Source organism: Phoenix dactylifera, chromosome 5 (genome assembly GCF_009389715.1).
Source record: "Phoenix dactylifera cultivar Barhee BC4 chromosome 5, palm_55x_up_171113_PBpolish2nd_filt_p, whole genome shotgun sequence".
NCBI classification, from domain to species: Eukaryota; Viridiplantae; Streptophyta; class Magnoliopsida; order Arecales; family Arecaceae; genus Phoenix; species Phoenix dactylifera.
The window spans coordinates 13529551-13553723 of NC_052396.1; the positions used below are offsets into that span (position 1 = coordinate 13529551).

Sequence of the window (24173 nt, forward strand, 5' to 3'; positions counted from 1 at the left end):
ATATTATGAATACACAATGGCTAGAAATTTATAGTCATCATATAATAGAATTAATAATGCCTCTGTGTGATTGCTGCTATTGTAAAAGCAAAACAGTAGGCACTCCAGTTGCTATTGCATGAAAGTGCCATGTTCACTTTTATACCTGTGCCAAGGCTTTTGCTACGGTACTCCAAAGTGCCTCTGTGTGATTGCTGCTATTGTAAAAGCAAAACAGTAGGCACTCTAGTTGCTATTGCATGAAAGTGCCATGTTCACTTTTATACTTGTGTAAAGGCTTTTGCTACGGTACTCCAAAGAGCATTTTTATCCTTTTACCGTGGCTCTATTTCTAGCCATCCAATTCAATGCGGACGGCTTGGATTTATCTACTGGAGACTAGTTGTAGCTTGTTATGTACATGGTTGGTACGGTAAATACCTCAAACTTCACGGTCATTTTCATACTAAAAAAGGTGGCAGGTCCGATAATTATATCGAACTATAAAGAGGCCAAGGAGGAGAAGAAGAAGAAGAGGCAAGAGATGCCAAGGTAGTGGGCAGGCGAAGTGGGCATCAGTGACGGCCGAGGTGGCAAAATTTCCTAAATACTCTCATGAAATGGATGGTCAAGATATCTCGTATCTTTTTATAAAGTAATATAAAAGAGTACCATAGCAAAACTCTTATGTAAAACAATTGGTATAACGAAAACCTTTATTTTGAAATTGCATCCTCAATTTAGAATCTACCAACCTTGCCACCTCAATCATTGTAGATGCATGATGTTTGGCAATCATCAAAAACAGCCATACCCTTGTGCAATAGATTTTATATCCATGCAATACAACCAGCATTCCTATAGCCATTAAATAATCAAGGTATTTAGGAGCTATCTTTTGGACATGCATCTTGAACTCGCATGGAACACACAAGTTGTTTGTCATTGGAAAAAATGGAAGGCCATGTCACGAGATATGGTGTTTCTTCGGATGATTTCTTTCAACTCTAGGATTTGCCATTTTTTTCTTTATTCAATATACTAAGCACGCTACGTACATCGGAATAGTACATAACATGTGGCTTCAACAGAACCTTGGATCCGGTCCACAGGACTCACTCACAGCTTAGCTTGTTCTGGTGGTCAGGGAGTGGGTCAAGGTTGTACAACAAGTGGGACCCATGCCGTTCTCAATACCAAATTGCCCGGGGCCCACCGTTCCTGGCATTTGGAAAGGAGGTCAGTGGCAACGTGCTTGCCCCCATTATAATCAAAATGGACAAGGGAGCAGGCACCTTGCACCCTTGCCTTCTTCCATCCCTTGAATGTTACATCATACCTAACAAGATTGAGTGACATTATATTCCATTGTATACTAAGGTTTCCTTAAATAATAAACCCTTCTTTTGTCAATATTTATGTCATTATTCTTCTAAAATGTAATTTGCTTTTATATGTGGGCGAGTAAAGTTGCTTTATTATAACCTAGCTAGATCATGTATTCGAAATATGGAAACAATATTTTTGTAGGTGAATAGGATTGCATATATCTGAGACTATCTAGAATAAATGAATATTATTATTTTGTGACAAACAATAATGCGAGGTAATGGTATGATGCAAGTAGTAGGATAGGAAGTTATATATGTTTGAACTTTTTTATTCTTCTTTGGATGTATGTGTCTGATGACTCATTTGATTTATGGAAAAAAAAAGGACAAAAAGTATGGTAAACAGAAAGATGGAGAAATATCACATATTCGGTTGGAGTTTTTAAAGGAGAGAGATGAAAAAATGGCATTTTCATGGAAATAAGATTCTCATATTATATGGAAAAGAAAAATCTATCTGGGATATAGAAAAGTTCGGTGGGAATAAAATAAGATCTTTTCCTTCATTGAGAGCATAACTAGTGTTTTACACAATTTTTTTTTGAAAAATAGATGCTTAACTAAAATAAGTTATTCTAGAACGTGCTATTTTTCGATGGTTAACTAAAATACAAAAATCACCTCTTCAAGTATTATACATAAGGGTATATCAGCTTTCTAAAAACAATTATTTCAGCGATAAGAAATTTTTTTGATGAACCAAACGAGTTGTAGGAGAATTATGCAAAGTGAGAATCTTGTTGAAGAGAATCCTGCAAATTAAGTTATGTTTGAACTATTTCATTCTTCCCTGGATGCTTATAGTCCTTCAATATTAACTCAAGAACAGAAGGCCTTCAAAACCATTACGTCATAACAGCCATTATTTTTAAATACAAACTTTCATCCTGTCATGACAGGAATTGACCCACCCTAATTGTTTTAGATTTTATAATGCAAGTGTTAAAGAAGACGGCACCAACTCGAGCCGAGCAGCGGACGCGTTATCTTACAAGTTGGTGCGTCGGCGTGAGAGTCGTCTCTCCCATGTGAGGAGTCGGTGAGTATAAAAGATAGTTTATGGTTTCCCCTAAATGAATGAATCATTGGCCACCACACCACCCTCCTCCCATTTTAATTATGCTTAGTTTGTCTTAACTAAACTAGTTTTGAATATTGCTTCCCTTCATGATCAATAGAACTATCGAGAACTTGTTTGGTTTGCAAGAAGAGAATGAGAAAAATATGGTCAACAAAAAAATTAAAGAAATATCTTATATTTGGATAGAATTTTTAAATGATAGAGATGGAAAAGTATCTTTCTCGTAGGGATAAGATATCCACGTGTCATTGAAAAAAAAAATCATATGGGATAAAAAAAAAAAGCTCAGTTCTCGCTGGCTGAAAATTTGAATAATTTTTTTTAAAAAATATTTTTAACTTTTAGATAGAATGAGATAAAGTTTTTTCTTTTATTAAGGGCGCAGTAGGTATTTTATATAACTTTTCCAAGAAGATAGATGCTTAACCAAATATAAGTTATTTTGAAATGTACCACTTTTTTATGGTCAACCAAACATGCAAAACCACTTTTGTAGACATTAGATACTCTCAAATATCAGCTTCTCGGATAAAATATTTTCTTAAAAAAATTCTTTCCGCGAACCAAACTGAGTCTCAGGAGATATCACAAACATAACCATTACATCACCACTTGGTCTTGCCCCCTCCAAATTTCACAAATTGCTTAACAATTTGTGATCTCTGATTTGTGTACAAAGCATTGCATGCTCCAGAGTATCAGCATTGCATGACTTAATTTGGATACAAAGGAGGGAGCTCCTACGTTCCATGGCTAGGTCAGGCCAGAAGGATTTGGTTTTGCACACGGACAACAACCAAAACATTCGGTGTCCAACTAAAGGATAATCCCTCTTGGAAGGAATTCTTGTTTGATCTCTCATAGAATCACTTAATTCTGAGTGAATGATCAAACTTAAAACTCAAGCGATCCAACTATATTAAGTTTTTAGAATTATCCATATGAAAAAAGTATTTTATTTTTGTATTATTGATATTCTTGTTTATATAATTATTAATATATAATATATAAAATGTTATCTTTTTTGACAATTTCTTTGTGAGTTACTTAATATTTATTGATTTTACACTCCGGCTTTTTATTTTTATATATTATTTAATTACTTTTGTGCATGAATTCACTTGAGCCACAAGTCTACTTGGAGGATTGAAAATTTATATGAACAAGCTTCTAAGCCTCGATGGTGCTTGGCCATTGGTGACCAATGATAAAGAAATGCATCTTATACATATTTTTATTGTTCATTGAAAAATCACTGGTAAAGTGAATAACTAATGCACCCGCTCATCGAAACAATACTAATGAAGTATATATCTACAGCATTACTTGTACATGCTAGATTTTCATTAGCTATGCAGCTTTGAATTCCTATAATTAGACCTATGGTGTGATAATTTTTTTTTTTCTAAAATCAATGACTCGAACCTAGGTTATTGGTACCAACCTCCAATAACTTTATCAACTGCACTAGTTGGCCAAAGATTATCGGGTGGATTCCCATAGAATATGCAACCTCATCTAATTCACCAACTTGAAACATGCTTCATTGATATTTTTTTGTTTTTTAACCTATCAAATCTTCGACATGTATCCATGGGTTCTACAAAATTTGCTACTCAATCGACCAGGTGAAATTATGACATATGAAAGAGAAGATCCAGATTCAATTGGCCTCTCATTTCTCAAAATCTACCATGATGGTCTCCAAGTTACAGGAATTAATTAAGCTCCTACAACATGGATTGCCAAGGATCTGCTGTTGCTATTTTGCCCGTCTCCCGCCATTAGCACTAAACCATGCCTCTACTCACAACTTAAACCCAACTAAGATGCACCCATCGGATGGGTTTAATGATGAGGCTTTTGATCTTGTCATTTTCAGTATGGTTTTAATTAGGACACCCTAAGTAATAGCAACTCGACACGGAACACGTAAGACTTCAAAGCAATCTCAAGAGAAGCATGTGAGGTTGGGACCATCTGCATCACCTAACGCAGTCTTAAACCAATTCATAGCAACCTAACTCTGAACACTTTTTCTTTATTGACAGATACATTTCATACAAAGTTTTCAAGTCTCAGCTTTTCTTCAACAGTTAGCTATGAGCTGGCTCGTTTCTTATATAGTTATATATAAGCCGAAGTCCCATGGGAGAAGGTGTTGGTTCGTTGCAGGCTTGATTAAAAATTGAAAGAAGAGATGGAGAAGGAGATGGAGCAGAAGTTGGCCAAAGAGAACTCGCCTATGAAGAGAGATGGCCGAATCTTGACAAGGTGTCCCAACCTTAAGATTCTGAGGAGCCTCAGGGCCGCCGAAGCCATCGAGCAGGTGCATGGAGGGAAGGTCGTCGCTCGCGACGACGAGAATGGCGTGGTGAGAGTGAAGATTGTGGTGACCAAGCAACAGCTGAGGCAGATGGTTGCGTCGAGGGGCCGAGGACGGAGCAATGCCGGCCATCGTCCCTTGGCAGCACCGGCGCCGGACGTGGAGCAGTTGATGCATGTACTTAGGAGACGGCACATGAAGAGAGCTGAGGCCGAGAGGGGTTGTAGGAGTGGGTGGAGGCCTAAACTTCAGAGCATCCCTGAGGAGAATTAAGACATAAATATGTTGACAGTTTTAGATCTCCTATTCTTGAGGTTGGCTACAACTTGGGTTGAATCAAGAACATCTGTATAGCTTTGTAATCTTTGTTACAATCTCGTTCGTTGGGGTCTAATGGGATGAGGGATCTGTTTGAAGGCCTTTCTGACATTAGATGTTCTAGTTTGTTTCTTTTTACACTTCTTTTATTTAATCTCTTGATGAAGAAAAAATTGGAGATGTAATGCAGCACTCATCATGGCAGAGCCTTTTGGCTATTTAGAATGAACAGATGTCCAAGGATTAGAATGAAAGAAACTGGTTTCACTGCAGGAAAACTCGTAAAAACTGGCATTTTTTTTAAGGATGCTTAACGTAAAGTAAGCCCTTGATGCTATAGAAAGTGTAACAATTCAGATGTTACTCAAAAAAGTTTATTTGGATTTTTTTGGTTTTGTATAAGTACTCAAGATTTACCTAACAAATAACCGATATGGGGTTAAATACATGCCCACACGGGTTCTCATAGAAAACGTAGAAGAAATGCCGGCTATGCAAACATTGAAATGGAAATTATGGTAAAAGAATGGAGAGGAAACCTTTTCTAAAGCTTGATTTGAGAAGGGAGGAGGGAGGAGTTTTTTTGTGTCAGGTACTTGATGAACAAAGACCTAATTATCATTGGATCTATGATGGAGTAGTCCTCCATTGTCCAATATGTGGTAGAGAGGTGCATCTTTACTGGACCATGGTGTAGCATTCTGTCACCAGATTGGTGACCGTGCGGTCCATTGTAACAAATTCATGGTTAGTATATATATATATATATATATATATATATATATATATATATATATATATATATATATATATATATATATATATATATATATATATATATATATATGGAGTAGCAAGGAAGACATCAATCATTGGAGGGCGACTTCATAAAATCAATTATGTTGTCATTAAAAAATTTGGTGACGTGATTTTGATCATTATGAGATCATCACATGTACCTCCATCGCCAATACTTTCAAGTTGACATAATAAATATTGTCACTTATAACCACCTAGATCCAGCAGTAGAGAGCTGGGGCGGTGATGAGGCGTCGAGGAGAAGGGGAACGATAGAGAAGAGGTGTATTATGCCTTTTATAAAGAAGTGTTGGAGTTTGGTTAAAATATTAATGAGAGGTAATCTTTTTAATGTAAAAATTTATGCCTTTTATAATCTATCCTTCCTCCCAAAGTTAGGAGGATACAAATTGGTGGATTATGATGGACGGGCAATCCTCTACTTTTCATCCATCCTTTATCAGATTTTTTGAACCAATCATCCATCCTTCCAACTCCATTCATGTTAATTTCCTCTCATGACTCCAACTGAACGTAAGGTAAGACTTAAAGATTTTGTGACGGTATTTTGCTGTCACAAAATGTGCAAAGTTTTTCTGACAGAAAATCTTGACCTAAAAGATGTATGCTTTCGAAAAATCATTCAACACAGTGAGTCAAATGGTTGAACTGCTCGACCTGGATGGGTGGAGCTGGTTTTAACCTTTCATTTTTAGTTTATTAAAAAATCTGAGAAATAAAAAAAAAGGGTTGGGGGAGTTAACCCTCTTTTAAGCCCTGATTTGAGAAGGGAAGAGGAGGAAGGAACTTTGCGCCAATCCAAAAACATGGACCTATTGTCGGACACGTCGGTGGACATGTGGTGGAAGTCTATCATCACTGGATTTATTGAGTAGCAACTCACCATCACTGAATGCATGGAAAAGATGTGCATCTTCTCGGGACCCACTGGTGAAGTATTGTGTCACCAAATCAGTCCATTGTCACCGATTCCAAGGTACAGAACACCAAATGCAAGACTAGTTTGCTATATATTGTTCAATCTTTTATTTTTGGTGGCCTATGGAGAAAATTCAGTTTCATGCCCAGAGTTCCAATCCTCCGCAGTGCAACTTTTGCACCGTAGAGTTATATGTCATTGCAGATGGCTGCTGTGTCATTTATCTTGAAGATGAACAGCTTTTATTCTTTTCTAAAATATGACGAAGCACCATCTACTTTTCAAATAGATGATGTAGCAGCTATCTATAATATTACAATTTTGTGGCACGTCAATGATACAGAAGTCGCACTGCATAGGATCCCGAATCCATGCTCTTAAGGACTCATTTGGTTTACGGAAAAATGAGGAGAAAAAATGTGGCCAGTAAAAAAACAAAGAAATACCTCTTATATGGTTGGAATTTTCAAATAAGAAAGATGGAAAAATAACATTTTCATGAAAATAAGTTTTTCATATTTCATGGAAAAAAAAACCATAAGAGACATGAAAAAGCTATTTTTTACTAGTTGTAAATTGAAGTTTTTTTTTTCAAAAATATTCTTAAGCCATTAAAACTCAACGATAAAATTTTTTTCTTTATCAAGAATATAATAGGTATTTCATATAATTTTATTAAAAAAAATAGATGCTCAACTAAAAATAAGACTGAATATGTTACTTTTCTATAATTAATTAAATATGCTAAAATTATTTTTTTATATATTATATTCTCAAAAAATATTTTTTTAAAAAAATATTTCAGTGGAGGGGAAAAAAAAAACGTGTTGCAGCACGCAAACGTTCTACAATAACATACAGGTTCTTCCACCAATCATAGATACATGAACGTACGAGGAAGGCCCCCCATGATGCAAACGCGTCATTTCGGTGGTTGCTTCGCCGCAATGATCGCTTCCCCCATGTGAAGTAGCCGGTGGATTCAAAGCATCAATTTGCTTTGGAGCAATGCTTTCAGTATTACTTTATGCTTTGGCCCTGACAAAAAGAAAAAGAAAAAGGATAAATGGCCACAATCCCTCATGTTATGGACCTATGGTACCATTAAGCAAGATGATTACAAGCATGGATACTATCCTGAATCAAGAGGACCACTTTCACAAATGTGAGCCACCTATTTTCATCACCAAAATAATAATAATAATAAATGCTTCAAACTTTGTCCACTTGTACCTCCATCTTATTGGAAATGCTTAAGATCATGTCTATGATTTGGATTAGATCTTGGGTCTAACATTGATTTGGCTGTTTAGTTATCAGGTTTTACTAGAAAGGATCATAATGAATGAATTTACAAAAAGGAAAAAAAATATTTAATTGAATTCTAGCAATACCTTTTTAGAAGAAAAATTTCCTCAAGAATATATTTTTATTTTCAGAAACTCTCTGAAAGATAATTTTATAACCAATAGTTTGTTTTTGATAGGGTATGATCAGTTAGTTATGAAAGAAAAAAAAATCAGACAACCATACACCCTCATTAATTAGTGTCTAGTATATATATTTGTACAAAACTGACACATCTAAGCTCCAATATATAAATCAGTGGGGCATGAGCATGCAAGCCTCGTCGACGTATTCTACATATCATGTGGGATGAAGCCGTCTTTACATTATTTAACATAAAATAACATTACTTGACGTAGTAGAATAGGAAGCCATGTTATAGTAAGCCTTTAGTTTTTATTTAGATGCATTTCTCACCATTAATCTAGCTGCCTTCATCATAGATCTATGAGCTGACTCATGACATCTCTATATAAGCTGAAGTCCCCAGAGACAAAGAGGCCATGCCATTACCTTCAAAGAAAAAGGAGAGGTGAAGATGGAGATGGAGCCCAAAATAGCCAAGATAGATAAGTGGACCTGCCTCAAGACCATCGAAAAGCTTCATGGTGGGAGAATCATCTCCCAGGAGGAGGAGAAGGGAGTAGCAGTGCGTGTGAAGATTGTAGTTAGCAAGCAAGAGCTGAGAAAAATGGTTGCATCAATGAGCCAAAAAAATAGCAGTGCAGCCGATCATCGCAAGGCGGCGCCGCCGAGCTTGGAGCAGCTGCTGCATGTCCTTAGAAAGCGGCGCATGAAGGCGGCCGAGACCACGAAGGGCTGCCGGCCGGGGGACTGGAGGCCTGCACTCCACAGCATCCCTGAGGAGATTTGATAGATCACCCCAGTCCTCCTTTAATTTGCAAGTTGGCTCTAACATGGAGTATTTTTGATCCATATCCATGTAGCTTAAATCCCAAGTTCTAGCTTCTAGGTTAGGTTCTCATGTATGTGACCTGGTGGAGAGAGGGACCTAATGGTTGCCATTCATAACTATATCCTCTCTCTGTAAAAAGAATTATTAATGTGGTTTTCTTCACCAAGCTACTCTTTATGCACTTCTCATAGAGAAATTGAATTATTATATGGAAATTCTTGCTTAATTGTTACCATGAAATACTTATAATGCTATGATTGCTGTTCCACCTCTATTCAGTGCCAAAATTTTGCCTGCCACAAGATTTCTAGATTATTGCAAAGTAAAATAAAAAATGGTGGAGTAGAGACTAATTAATTCTTCTTCAAAGTATTTTTGAGGAATAGAAGAGAAGACAAGTCTAAAATTATTTAAATACTATGGAGGGAAGGGAAGAGATTACCTCAACACCGAAGTTTAAGGACTGAGATTCCCAATCAACCTTGTAGTCAAATGTCTCCCACCTGATTTGATACCTTCTAAACAAAAAAAAAAGGTTCTAGTCATAACTTATTGTGATATTTTCATTATGTAAGCTGCAGGGCAGTTAGTATATGGGACCTGGGATAAAGCTTTTTATAAAAGTGATGAAAATAAAATTATGGTTTAAATTTATTATTATTACTCAACTCAAAGAAATCTAGTCAAAATTGGATTTGTGGGGTCAAACGTAGGCCATTATTACCCTAAATCCATCCAGTGACTTTACCAACTTGGCTATCTAAACTCATGTATTTTGATTAAACTCATGGATGAACAACAAATCTTGCTGCTATCTAATTTCATGTCCAAGATAATCATAACTTCTTTTTTTTTTTGGAGAATATCATTTCCATGCTAAAAAGCTTCCAAACAAGTTGAATCAGCGCTACCAATGCTTCTTCGTCCATGTCCATCCCCCTCTCTTTCCACGACGCCCGGGCCCAACTCCTCTCCGCCCTCGACTCCCGCCCCGGCCCGCGGCGCCTCAAGCAAATCCTCGCCCGCGCCGTCGCCACCGGCCTCCTCCGCGACCCCTTCGTCTCCGCCCGCGCCGTCGCCGCCGCCGCCCCCTCCGACACCCCCCTCGCCCATCTCGCCTTCCGTGCCGCCTCCCCCCGCCCCTCCGCCTTCGCCTTCGCCGCCCTCATCCGAGCCCACTCCGCCGGCCCCTCTCCCGCCCTCGCCCTCCGCCTCTTCTCCGACATGCTCCGCGCCGGCCTCTATCCCGACAGTTTCTCCTTCCCCTTCCTCCTCCGCGCCTCCGCCCGCCTCCACGTCGACCCTTCCCCCGCCCACGCGATCGTCCTCCGCCACGGCCTCGCTCCCCACCCCCACGTCTCCACCTCCCTCCTCCGCTCCTACGCCACCCTCGGCCTCCTCGACGCCGCCCGGAGGGTGTTCGACGAAACGCCCCAGAGAACCACGGTCACCTGGAACGCCATCATCTCGTGCCACGCGAAGGCCGCGTCGCACGAGCGTGGCCTGTCGTTGTTCGTCGACATGCTGACCCATGGTGAGGCCCAGCCCAATTCGGACACTTTTGCGGGGGCCATCGCTTGCTGCGCGGGCGTGGGCGCGCTCGCCCACGGGCGGGCCGCACAAGCGCTCGCCACGCGCCGGCTCGGGGGCCGGCCCGCCGAGGTAGGGACTGGCCTGGTCCACATGTACGCCAAGTGTGGGAGCCTGGAGGCCGCATGGAAGTTGTTTGATGCCATGCATGACGTGAGGGATGCGTCCACGTGGACGGCCATGATTGGCGGGCTGGCCATGCACGGCCGTGGGGAGGAAGCGGTGGCGTTGTTTGAGAGGATGGTGGGGGAGGAGGGGGTGGCACCGGATGGCCTGGCATTCACTAACGTGCTGCATGCATGCAGCCACTCTGGGCTGGTGGAAGTGGGGATTAGGTTGTTCAAGGAGATGAAGGAATTATATGGGATCAAGCCGAGGATGGAACACTATGGGACCATGGTGGACTTGTTTGGGCGTGCTGGGCGGTTGGAGGCGGCGCTGCGGGTGTTGGAGTCGATGCCCTTCAAGCCGAATCAGGTGGTTTGGGGCTCGTTGTTACATGCTTGTGCAATTAATGGGGAGTTAGGGTTCGGGGAGCGATTGGAGAAGCGATTGTTGGGGTTAGGTTTGGAGTTAGGGATGGTAGAGGGAGAGGAGGGTGGATTCTTTGTAGGCGTGTCTAATCTATATGCTAGGGGAGGGAAGTGGGATGAGGTTGGAAGGGTTAGGGACAGAATGGTGGAGAGAGGGGTGAGGAAGGAGAGTGCCATTAGCTTGGTTGTGGTGAATGGAGAAGTGCATAAGTTTTTGGTGGGAGATACAAAGCACCCATTGGGAATGGAGATACATAGGATGCTGTATGAAATTACTAGAGAAATAATGTCTGAACGGTAACAAAAGAAGATGAGCATACAATCATGCAGCTCAAACGGGCTGGTAGCTCTCCTTTCCTAAAAGAAGGGGATGGACTCTAATCATGTTGAGGTTCTCCAAGAGTTTGGGAATATTAGAGGTGTTTGTGAAGTAATGAAGTGTAGCTTAGGAGACTATATTTGATTATTGCTTTAGGAATTTATGCCTATTTTATCCCATGGGGCCTCTACATCCAAGCTTCAAGGCTTCATTTTACTCTAATAAACAAAAGTTTGGTGCCCATACTTTGACTAGTGCTTGATATTTCATATTTTCACTTATGTTGCGAAAGGGCAATAAGTGTGAGTGTTTAGCTTTTCCTTGAAATCAATGGATTGATAGCAAAGTCTAGTTTTCATTGTTGCCAAGAAGATTAACTTGATGACTTTTCCAGAACTAGATTAACTTGATGGTTACAAGAGTACTAAAATTTAAATGGAATAAAAAGTCACTTTCATCACAAATCCATATTATTATGAAAGAGCAAAGAAAATAGAGATTGCGGGAGATTTCAATTGTATTGATGGCCCTCAGAAAAAGTGAGGGGGAAAGGCCTTCACCAATAAAATTGAAGACAGAAAATTCCAGAATTTCATTATGGCCAATGGCTTAGTTGACCTTTGGTCATGAGGCCGAGATTTACTTGGTACAAGAGGTTGGGCCAAGCGAGAGTATGGGAGAGGATTGACGGAGTGTTTGCCATAGTCGGTTGGATTCAGAGATGCTCAAACTATCGGATGAGCCACTTGCCTCAGATAGCATTGGATCACTATCCTATCCTGGTTAGTACCTCAACCTATCCTAGTTAGTATCTCGACCTTTATCTCTTACCGTAGTTTATTTCGATTTAAGAAGATTTGGCTCTCATATCCTTAGTCATGGGATGTTATGCGGGAGGCATGGCGGATGTCAGTGTGGGAGGATGCAATATACAGGGTGACCCACAAAGTGGAGATGACCAAGCGCCAGCTACGCAGGTAGAATTGGAAAGAGGTGGGGAACATATTTGGAAGGGTGGAGGAGGCAAAAGTCTCTATAGCCAACCTCTAGTCTCGAGAGGAGCAAAGGGGGGCTGACGAAAGGAGAACATGGGGAGCTCAGGGCGCAGTTATTCATGCATCACTCGCTCCTTCGGCATCAAGAAATCCTATGGAGACAGAAATCGAGGATACGATGGATTTTGGAGGAGGACCGAAATACTAGATTCTTCCACTAGTCGACAATTATCCAGAGACAGAGGAACAGAATCAGTAGCATCAGGGATAGTAGTGGGCAGATGACAGATGACTCTGATACTATCAAGAGGGTACTGGAGCAGATTTTCAAATCTAGATGGATGGATTAGTTGGGCAGCAGGGGGCTGCCTAATGAGCCTGTACCATCGATAAGGGTCTTGCAGGAGGAGAATGCAGCGCTGGTTAGTCCGATCTCAGCCATGGAAATTCAAGAGGCTTTCTGGTCTTTGGTCGAGGAGCCTCGAGGCTAGTTGGTTTTTCTTCAATCTTCTTTTGAAGGTATTGGCATATTCTTAGGTATGATGTGACTGCGACTATCCATCAATTTTTCATAACTGCAATGATGCCTCGAGACTGGAAGCAGATTTTTATTACCCTAATTCCGAAGAGGCAGGGCGCCACGGAGCCGAGCCACTACCGACCGAGCAACCTATGCACTACCTTGTATAAAGATATTGAGAAAATCCTAGTGAATAGGTTGATGGGCATCTTGCTCAAGCTCATCAGTCCTGAGTAGAGGGTGTTTGTTGATGGATGCAGCATCACTGACAATATTCTTATGTCGACAAGTTTATGTTCGACCTCTAGAGAGCTCTGGACTAGAAGAGTCTGATGGATGTCAAGCTTAACATGGAAAGAGCCTGTGATAGAATGAGCTTTCAGCTTTTTGACTCACTCATTGGAGAGTTTTGATTTTCATCAAATATAGATCATATGGATTTTGGGATGCATTCGGGCCCTTTCCTTTGCCATTCTAGTGAATGGTACTCCCATACAATTTTTCGAGTCTTTCGTTGGAGTGTGGCAGGGCTACCCGCTCTCGCCTGTTCTCTTCATCATCTGTGCGGATGCATTGTCCAGAGCGCTATGGTTTGCTAATCAGACTCAGGTTGTTGAGGCTTATGGACCGATGTGGGATTCTATTTAGATCATGCATCTGTTGTTTGCCGATGATTGTATTCTTCTAGCCCCAGCGACGAGGCAGCCAGTGCAAGCGATTCAGAGGGTCTTAGAGGAGTACTCTGCAGCTTTCTGGTAACAGGTCAATCTGGCCAAGTTAGCTATTTGCTTTAGCTCGAGGATCAAGCCAAAATTGAAGGCCACCATCAAGAAGATTCTAGAAGTGGATGAGTAAGGGGTACCATGAGATATCTTAGGGTTTCCAACACTGGTCGTCGCCTTCGTAGAGGAGAGTGCTCCACCATTGAGCAGAGCATCAGGCACATGCTTGAGGGTTTGTAAGCAAGTGCTATATCTATGATGGGCAGAGTCACTCTTGTTCGGTTAGTACTCAACTCGATTTCGGTTTATCTGCTATCCAACACCATCATGCCTCTGGCACAGCTGAGGAATCTAGAGCAAATGTTCAAGAGTTTTATTTGGGGCTTGCGAGAGGGAAGGAGCAACATTCATTTGCTGGTTTGGGATGTGGTTTGTCAGCCGACTAGTAGCGGTGGGCTGGGTGTTCACTCCTTGATTGCGAGGCAAGAGATTCTTGCGGCCATATATGCGACCAAATACCTCCTAGAACTTGAGAGTCTTTGGTGCACTCTAATAAGGGCCAAGTATGAGACTCTGCCGCTGTGCCCGACTTTGGCACTGGGCGTCACAGTTCTTTCATCTGGAGGGAGATTTATGCATGTGCCTCGATAGTGCTCCCTTGGATTAGATGGGAGATAGAGGATGGACATGCCATTGATGTGCCGGAGGACAGATGGCTGATAGAGTATCCACTTGGTTGGTGGCCTACCATGATCGACTTGGTGTGTCTGGTTGGATGTAAAGTCTGTGATCTGATCATCCTAGGGGAGAGAAGATGGAATGCGGGTCTTATTCGACATGCCTTTGGGAGCAGCTGGCTGAGAGAGTCCTGGCACTACCGATCCCTATAGAAAAAATCGTGGATAGGAGGATCTAGAGAGTGATTAGGAGGTCGAAGGTAAGCGCCCAAGACCTACATGATCTGGTCAGTGGGGGGACGACTTGACAGATTGATGGAGGTTGGATTTGGAGGATGCTTCTCCACCCTCGTGTGTGTCTTATTCCTTTGGAAGGTGGCATGGGGATGTTTGCTGTCCAAGAGCGTACTGGCTAGAAGGAGAGTGAGAGTTACTTTAGTTTGTGAGGGATGCCCTGGCGTGGAGGAGTCTATCAGTCATATTTTTTTTGAATGCCCACGGGTAGCCCAGATCTGGAGGTGTGCTATGGCTTCACCTAGTACGCAGCAGTTTATGTCATCGACAAAGGACTTCTTAGGCCATCTAAAGGAGTTCTTGTGGAGATCGAGCACTGCAGAGTGGCGTATCAGATGTGCCTATATGGCCTATCATATCTGGCTTGACAGAAACGTCCGGATCTTTAAGGATAGAAGGGTGCATCTAAGGATAGTGATGGACAGAGCATTACTTCATGCTCTTGAGACCACTAGTACTATTGCGGTGGTTTCACTTGAGACTGCTAGGGATATTTGGGACTTTCATTCAGCTTTTGTAACGATCAAGATTGCTTGTCCCTTGGGAACCCCCGCCTCCTAGCTTTTTTAAGGTAAAATTTGACGGTAGTGTTTATAAGGGTAGAAGCAGCGAAGGAGTGGGCTTTGTGATTAAAAACCATAACTTCAGACTTGTTGCAGCCGGGGGTCATCGTATATTCGATGTGACTGTTATTGGAGTAGAGTTGAAAGCTGCATGAGAGGGCATCACCTATGAGAGGCTAGTTCTGGGTGTGGCCAACATTTATCTTGAAGGGGATTCAGCTATGGTAATCGAGTGATTCAAGGCTAGCACAATTATGATGATAGGCAACTGCTGCTTCAGAACATACACAGGCTCTCGAAAGGATGTGGCTCCTTCTGGGCCACTCATGTCTACAGGAGACGAGCAGTGCTGCTGACTGGGTTGCCTTTTATATTGCACATCATCCAGGAGGGATCTTTTGGAAGAATTATGAGTCTGTTCCTTTCTCTTTCCGTCAACTTTCTTTTTCTAATCTTATTAGCTATACTCATGTACGATCAGAATATCCTCTAATAGAGATAAAGGATAAAAGAATAGGTGTAGGCTAGAGATTAAAAAAATAAGGATAGAGGTGAAAAACATATTTAAAGAACTAGAATTTATGATTGCTAGTGGTGATATTTCTATTATTTATTATTTTTTTACGTAGGTAATAAATTTAAAAAGATTTTAGAAAGATCATATTTTAAAAAATTATTATTTTATTCTTATTTTTTTGTTAGTCGAACACTTTCTGAATTTTTTGTGAATTTTTAAAATTTTTGATTGCAGCCAGAGCGCCCGGTTCAGTCTAACCCAAGCGGACCCGAAATACCGGAGCCAACCCCCCATAAACTCGGCCCTCTTTTATTCTCGCCGTCTCCAACAAATCCCAAAAGAACACAGCCATGGCTGCCTCTTCCCTCTTCCGGCCAAAACTTCGCCGGCGACTCCCCCTCTCCACCTCCTCCCTGATCGCGCGGCGATCTCTGCACGAGGGCCCGGACACGGTGGAGGAGCTGCTGGAGCGGCACCTTGTGAATAAGAGTCCCCGAGACGGCGAAGAGGACGAGCTCGACGCCCGGAGACGGCTGACAAGCACGCGGCGGGAGGTGCTGGGGCTCTACCGCGACATCCTCCGGGCGACGCGCTTCTTCACGTGGCCCGACTCTCGCGGTGTCCCGTGGCGGGACGTCCTCCGGGAGAACGCCCGCCGCGAGTTCGAGGAGGCCCGCTTCGAGCGCGACCCCGAGGTCGTCACCCGCCTCCTCATCGGCGGCCGCGACGCTGTCCAGAAGGCCCTCGATAAGCTCGTCGAGGCCAGCAAGAAGGCGATGGCCGAGGACGAGGAGCAGAGAAGAGGAGGGAGATAGGAGAGAGCGAGAGGGAAAAAATGGTCTTTTTATTTTGTGGTTGGTGAGCTTTCCGATCCCTGATCGCCTTTCTCTCCAATCCCTCTTCTCTTCCCTGTTTTTGGTGGTAAATCCTGTTGTCTGTCTATCTTTTGTATAATAATTAGAAATTTTATTGGTGCATGGTGTTAATGGTATCAATAATATGAAATGGTTATCAAATTACCCACTTGTTGTTTTATCAACTGCTTGGGTATTCAGCAAAGAGCACATAAAGAGGAGTTTCAGATCAAAATTTCTATTTGATTTCATTTGGATGAGAAAAAATATTGGAGCTTTGAGATTCAAGAATATGAGGGGTTTTTTTTTTTTTTTTTTTACATCAAGAATTGCTTGTTAATTGCGTTCAATGAGTGTCAGAACCCAACTCACCATGTTCAAAAGCTATTTAGGACCATAAAGATAATTGTTTTTAAGGCCTCACCATTTTACTTGATGTTGTTGCTGACTCTGGTCTGAGCTGCATTTTCCATTTTGTGGCTCACTGGAATCACACCTGGAAGCCCATTCCAGGTAGCAAGTCCTTTTCATCCTGTTTGGTGTAATTTCTACATGTGTTATCTGTTAGTCTAGTTCCTTTTTCTTTCTGTAGCCAACTCTACATGCATCCCCTTCAATAAGACATAATCTTCAGGTGTGGCATCAGGTCCGAAAGCCAAAACCTAAACAGTATGTCAAGATCACCTTGTCAATTATAGAATGAAAAATACTTGAACCGAGAAAAAGTGATTTTGGTTGTATAATTAGAACATGTTATAGTGGTTGGCTTAGCATTCCCTGAGTAGGTGCTTCATAGTTTCTGTTTTGGTAGGAGATGCTGATTTTGCTTCATTTATTGCTGTTGTGTTTCATGATTTTTTTCTTTAATATGCTGGCTAATGGCTTATCTTAAGTTTGTTCTGAAAATCATAGAGTTTGGAAAGGTCACCTCCTATGATACAACCACTGGTGAAACTGTAGTTACACAAATGGAGAATGAAATCTATAATAGTGCAATTGTTGCCTCAGAACTAATCCATAAAGGGGTTTGAAAAAACGATGGCCTGCTTGAGCTGAAAGCGATTGACACATCTTAGTTTAGGCATCATTGTATCGCAAGCCTCTTTGAGTTTACAATACACAAGCTCGACGGCCACTTTTGCAGCTTCCTTGAAATCCCTGGATGCAACATGAGCAGAAACCAAAGTCTGAAACTGTCTGTTTGTTTAAACCTTTAATGTCATTTTAGATAATTCTAGTTTCTAGGGTTTTAACTATCAGTGCCACCATCATTCTTAGACAGAAATACCATTTTTTGTTGATTTATCTTTTTCGAACAATACTTATGTTATTTTCTTATAAAGCAAAATGTTTTTAATGCTTTCAAGTATTTTTGCACCTTTCCATTTAAAATCTTATCTCCACATGAACAAGTTGATGGAGGTCAGTGTTCTCTTTTTAAAAAAATGTTGATACATCTCCAATATTGTAACTCCTTTTTTTTTCTCCAGCACTTTGTTGTGAGGATGAGCCTTGGTGTAATGATAAGGTTGCTCTATTGGGGCCTAAAGGTCATGGGTTCCAAACACAGAAACATGCGGGTGTAAGGTTGCATAGACCTGACTCTCCCTAGACCGAGGGAGCCTTGTCCATTTGGGCTGCCCTTTTCAACAGTCTACTGTATTTCCCATTAAACTGCAACATTACACACCACTTTTCCATGCTGAAACCAACAGTTGCTTGCAAAGATATCCAAAATATTGTGCATATCTGTTGAAGTTACTGAATGCTTTGTTTGTTGCTTAACAAATATCTCAGAGAAGCTCAACACGCATGCATACACATGCCGTGCTTGTTTTTCCAACAGACTAGTTAGGACTTAGGAGGGTTCATACTATTTGAGGATGTGAAGTGATATTGTCTCACTCTTCAATTTGGGAAGTTTGCTTCCTTCTTCATTTTGCCCAAAGTGGGAATTACTAGCAACCAAGTGTTTACAAGGCTGAAGCGAAGGTGGGACAAGACTTGTTGATGGTGAACCTGGTTCTTCTAAATTTAAAATTCTATGCTGCTGTGTTGATTCAGATGTTGAAGTGATTGTAAACCTGGTTCTCCTTCATCTAAAATTTTATGTTGCTGTGTTGATTCAGATGTTGTTGAAGTGATATAGCATCCTTATTTAGGAATAATCTAAATAGTCCGTCTTGATCAACATAACCAGAGGTAGTAATTTTGCTAAGGAATTTTTCCTCTAACAAGTACATGTAATCTCTGCTCTTTTTCTTTGTAGGTGTTAGTAAATGCCTTGAAAAGGATTTCTCATTTCAAAAGAAATATGCCTATTTATTGGATATTTTTATCTTGGAGGTTACCTAACTGGGAACTTAGGAGTACTGGTTGAGTGTTAAGCACTAGGCTGGTAGATGCCTTTCGGTTTTCCTGGGATCTTTATATCTGGGATTTGGCGTACAATAGCAGCTTGGCTCTTTACCCAAAAAAGTAGCTTGGCTGGTGTTATTCAAATGCTTTAGTGGGTAATGTTCTTACACTTAATGTCAAATTTCTCGAATAGATGCTTTCTATGTATCCCAAGTTATATTTTAGATATTCTCTCTCGGAGTCTGAAAACATTCCACATGTGATACCAATGGCCTTCATCCTTCACATATAGGTCCTTCTAGTATCTCACATCTGTATTTTTTTCTTATATATCCACCAGCAATAGTTTTTTAAATATTTTTGATGATATCACATTGCATCAATTGATTATTCATATTTATCTGAAAGTATCAAAGTTGCTCAGGTTTTTCATATCCTCAGTCGGTAATTACTTACCGCCTACAATGCACTGATCAATAAGGGAGAAGAAAAGAAGAAAGACTGATGTGTGCTGAGGAAATTATTGTTTTATTGTACTTTGGACATGCTGCACTGCTCTCACAGATTTAATCCTAGATACATGGACAGATATTTATGACAGATTCGGAATATACTTTCTCAAGCAGCTGCCCCTTGAAAAGTTCATCTTGGTACTTCGAACAATTGACATCGCATTGCAGATTCAGAGTACATAAATTTGACCCAGAAACAGCTGAAACAAATTCCTTTAACTGGTCTTCCTGCCTCCGAAGCAAATTAGTTCTGTTCTTTAGGTTTCTCTGTCAACAAAGTCGTAGACATTCAGGTTGGGCATGCTTTAATGTTCTCAAGTTCCTAGAGCTTCCAATGAATTGAGCTCACAATGCTCCAATGTCTCCACACCTCCAGCAAATCAGCCTCATAAAAAAAAAAAGCTTGGTTTAACATGAACCTTTTCTCTGTTTCACCTTGTAAGCTTATTTGTTCAGTAGTTCAAGTTCATTTGTGGATTTTGTGCTTCTTGAAACAGTATGACGACTTTTTATCTCAGTTTCATCATCATTTGAGCCTGCTAATCATTGCATTACCTCTGTATACTTGGGAGGTAGTGTTTTATCAACAACATCAGGATCCAATCTATGAAGGAGAAAATCACCAATAATCACCACAACAACAGAACCCATCAGTGAAGTGATGATAGATCCTTGTATCCCCTATAATAATCTTCCTTTTGCTATATCTAGATATCAACTTAATAGCATGATGGCAGTCATTGCATATCCTGACATTCTTCCGTACAAGGATAGGACTTCCCACTGTTGTGGATATTAAGCCGAAAACAACTGCAAGCCTTACACTGTGCCTTTTAGGCATCGCTGTTTTCTTTGCTTCTACTTCTACTGGGTTCAGCACAAAATTGGAATCATTTGCAGTTTCCCCTATTCCCTTTGAGAGTATGTCTGATACTTCATGGATTATATTGCTTTGGTCATGTGACATGTCTCCATTAATAAAACTGCATGTCTTGCCATCAAGCTCAAGCAGGCTCCTAGCTGTTGTCTTTTGTATCCCTTCTTCCTTCATGAGATATCTCACCCTTTCGACATCTGACCACCTCCCAGCATCAGCATACATACTAGAAAGCAAGACATAACAGCCGGTATTGTCATGTTCCAATTCAAAGATTTTCTCCGCTGCGAGCTCTGCCATTTCTATGTCGTTTTTGTTTCTGCTTGCAGTTAAAAGAGATCCCCAAATCCTTGCTGCTGGGACCAATGGCATTCTCCCTATGAAGTCTACTGCCTCTTTGAGATCTCCCGTTCGGCCTAGGAGATCGACCATGCATCCATAATGCTCGATCTGAGGAGAAATGTTGTATTCTTGTTGCATAGAATTAAAGTTCATCCAACCTTCATCTACCAAGCCTGACAAGCTGCAAGCAGTTAATACCGATACAAAGGTACTCTCATTTGGTTGAATCCCTTTGCTTTTCATATCAGAAAACAGATCTAATGCTATCTTCCCATGCCCATGAAACCCATATCCAATTATAATCGTGTTCCACGAAATGATGTCCTTGCACATCATTCTGTCGAATACCTCTCTTGAGGTCTTCAAATCACCACACCTTGCATACATATATATGATGCCATTCAACACCAAGGTGTTGCTTCCATACTTGGACTTCACAACATAACTGTGTATCTGCTTTCCATATCGCAGTGACGCTAGCTCGGCATATGCCGGCATGATGCTTGAGATGGTGAAGAGATCCGGTTCTAAATGCCTGTTGCAAAGGTCAAGGAAAACCTCCAAAGCCTTCATGTTCCTCCCATTCTGCCCGTAAGCCGCAATCATGGCATTCCATGATACCAAGCTCTTTTCGGTCATCCGATCAAATAACAATTCTGCTGACCTTAGTTCCCCACATTTTGCATACATATCGGTCAAAGCAGTCTCCAGAACCAGATGGGGGAGGAAACATTTTCTAATTGACAAGCCATGAATTGCTTTCCCATGAGATATGCCTCTTGCCTGAGCACAAGCAGGGAGTAGATTCACCATTGTGACCGCATCCGGATCGATGCTATCGGCTCGCATTTCTACCATACAAGCAAATGCCTTGTGGGGTTGATTGTTCAGAGCATATCCACCAATTAAAGCATTCCAAGTCACAACATTTCTTTGATTCATCGCCTTAAACAATCTCTCAGCATAGAACACCTCTCCACACTTGCAATACATATCAAGAAGGGAAGTTTGAACCTTGATATCTGATTCGAGCCCGTGCCTTATCACATGGCAATGAATCTCCATCCCTTGCTTGGTAGACATCTCCGAAGAACAGGCTGCAAGAGCACTCATAATCCCATACCGATCATGTTGCAACCCAGAAGCTGCCTGCATCTCCTTGAAACAAATCAGTGATTTCCACCCTTCCCCATTCGACACATAGCCACCGATCATCGAGTTCCAAGAGACGATGTCTCTTATCGGCATTTCATCGAACACCCTCTCGGCGTCAGCGACGAGCCCGAACTTCGAATACATGCCTATCAGAGAATTGCATATGAAAAGATCCGAATCCAATCCAACCTTGAACAACCTTCCATGGACTTTTAATCCTTCGTCGAAGCACGACGAGGCGGTGCACGATTTGATCACAAATGGGAAGGTGAAGTTATCCGCGCGCATCCCAGCGGCCTGCATGCGATGATAAAAATCCATGGCCTCTTGGTAGAATTCGCTGCTCGCGTATACTCTGATCATGAGGTTCCAGAGAAAAGTGTCGGGCTTCTTCGTGCTTTCGAAAAGGGAGAGAGCTCCCTCCGTTCGCCCGGCCTCGATGTAGGAGAGGAGGGTACGGGCGACGGAGGCTTTGCTCGATTTGGGTGGAGGTTTTGTTTTGAGATCATTTGATGTGCTGAGAGTCCGTTGCTTGAGGAGATGAGGCTGTGGGTCAAGTAATCGCTGTGGGAAGATGTTGCAGAAGCTGTGGAGAAAAGCTGTGGCCATTGATGCCCAGCAAAATGATTGGGAAAGTGGGAGGGTGGGGGGGTGTTAGAAGCCATTTGTGTGTTCCTAGTTTTTTCTTCCTTTTCCCTTGTATTATCCAAACAAAAGCAGTGCAGGTCTCCTCTTACATATTATTATTATTATTATGCTTCAAAGGTAGGGCAAAAGTGGACCGGATAACATCTATGTTTTGCATCTGAATCTATCCAGATATAAATAAAAATTAAAATATTCAACTAACATCCGTATTTATATTCATATCCGTCAATATATATATATATATGGATAGATAACTATTCGATCCATTTGCGGATATCTGATTCTATTTGCAGCCTTATTTAATTTATATAGCACTTTTTAATTTTTAAGAAAAATAAAATACCACATTAACATACGATTAACTTGATTTACCTTTCACCAAGTTTAATTATCCGAGTTATATCCATCTATGTTTATATCCATACTTCTAGAATCCGATTTGTGTCCATATGTGTTTAAAGCAAATATGGATATTGAATTGTTGCATCCAACTAATATTTATATTTTAATTTGTATTTGTTAAACAAAATAAATATGGATATGGATATATTAGTATTCGATCCAATTTCAGCCCTATTTAGAAGTGTTAGAATTTTTACCGCGTGATACTAGATCCATGAGAAAGTTTCATAAAAGAAAAGGTGACAAAGCTAGGGTGGATGCCAAATGATAGTCTCCACCTATTTCTTCCACTAAGTTCATCATGCCTCATGGCATAAGAAGATTGATGCAGCTCGTAACAATGTAATACGCAAAAATTATCGAATGTTATATTGCCAAGCAATGTATAATGTCATATTAAAGAACTTTTTTTCATGTGCTCTAGGCACTTTTAGAACATTTTGTGGCTTCAATTGAACTCGAACAATAAAGAAACAAGACAAGCTCAAACCTAAATCGAAGCTTGGCTTATAAATGATCGATGATCAGACCCTTTGGCCATGCAAAACAAATGATAGAAGCTCAGGCTTGGGTCGATAAGAGGTTGGTTAGGCTTCCTAAATAGGAAATAAACAAGATTGAACATATACATTTTTATGCTCAACTTGAGAGGAGCACTGGTTTGAGTACATTTTCACACAATAAGTAATGTCTTAGCAGCTTGTATGTTAGTTCAGCTTGTTTGCAATCTCGGAGTTCTGCAACAATGGACAGATAGCTATAAGCCATGATGCCGGGAAAGAATCCTGGAGCAATCTCTTTTTAATCAACTTATTACTGATAGGCATGTTAAAGCTCATTGGCCATCATTCAATCAACAAGACTGTTTTTATTAGACCTGTTTAGCATGCTTCATGGATTAGTTTGTGTGCCTTTCTCTTCGCTTACTAGAGAATGAATTCGAAGAGATGTATTTGCTAAAATAAATTTGTGTGTGTAATGAAGTTAGGGAGAGCCTGATCAACAGCAGGATGGTGAAAGCTTTGGGGACTTCTGAGGTAGGTGTAATAGAAGAGGACAGGTTGTTAAGGAATGTTAGAACGAGCACCCGCTTAGGATCAGGTGCTGAAAAATCTTTGCTGAGAAGCCAAGATTACTGACATTTGTCCCTTCTCTCAAAAGAGATTACTAAAAATTTGACCTTTTTTTTTGAATAGGAC

The 24173-nt window shown here is 41.0% G+C and overlaps 4 protein-coding genes across 5 annotated transcripts; 3 read left to right on the forward strand and 1 right to left on the reverse strand.

Annotated features, from left to right (window-relative positions):
- Positions 1-4651: 4651 nt before the first annotated feature.
- LOC120110749 lies at positions 4652-5050 on the forward strand. The gene has a single exon (XM_039126305.1). It carries the CDS (start codon positions 4652-4654, stop codon positions 5048-5050), a length of 399 nt encoding a protein of 132 aa, XP_038982233.1.
- A 4973-nt stretch (positions 5051-10023) lies between these two features.
- On the forward strand, positions 10024-11520 carry LOC120110750 (putative pentatricopeptide repeat-containing protein At5g40405). Its single transcript, XM_039126306.1, has one exon. The coding sequence runs from the start codon at positions 10024-10026 to the stop codon at positions 11518-11520; it is 1497 nt and encodes a 498-aa protein (XP_038982234.1).
- Positions 11521-16107: 4587 nt separating this feature from the next.
- Positions 16108-19951, forward strand: LOC103703824. 2 transcript variants are annotated; one of them, XM_039126844.1, is made up of 2 exons: positions 16108-16684; positions 19463-19951. In XM_039126844.1, the coding sequence occupies exon 1, from the start codon at positions 16177-16179 to the stop codon at positions 16639-16641; it is 465 nt and encodes a 154-aa protein (XP_038982772.1). In that variant the 5' UTR covers positions 16108-16176; the 3' UTR covers positions 16642-16684; positions 19463-19951. The 2 variants fall into 2 exon arrangements, with proteins under 2 accessions (XP_038982772.1, XP_008785053.1); XM_008786831.4 differs by lacking the exon at positions 19463-19951 and adding an exon at positions 18171-18426.
- Positions 19548-22629, reverse strand: LOC103703825 (pentatricopeptide repeat-containing protein At4g35130, chloroplastic). Its single transcript, XM_008786833.3, has one exon. It carries the CDS (start codon positions 22531-22533, stop codon positions 20170-20172), a length of 2364 nt encoding a protein of 787 aa, XP_008785055.2. The 5' UTR covers positions 22534-22629; the 3' UTR covers positions 19548-20169.
- Positions 22630-24173: the final 1544 nt, after the last annotated feature.

Bases quoted from the DNA above. Each gene is read 5' to 3' on its own strand.
- LOC120110749 (XM_039126305.1), top strand. From the start codon at position 4,652: ATGGAGAAGGAGATGGAGCAGAAGTTGGCCAAAGAGAACTCGCCTATG.
- LOC120110750 (XM_039126306.1), top strand. From the start codon at position 10,024: ATGTCCATCCCCCTCTCTTTCCACGACGCCCGGGCCCAACTCCTCTCC.
- LOC103703824 (XM_039126844.1), top strand. From the start codon at position 16,177: ATGGCTGCCTCTTCCCTCTTCCGGCCAAAACTTCGCCGGCGACTCCCC.
- LOC103703825 (XM_008786833.3), bottom strand. From the start codon at position 22,533: ATGGCCACAGCTTTTCTCCACAGCTTCTGCAACATCTTCCCACAGCGA.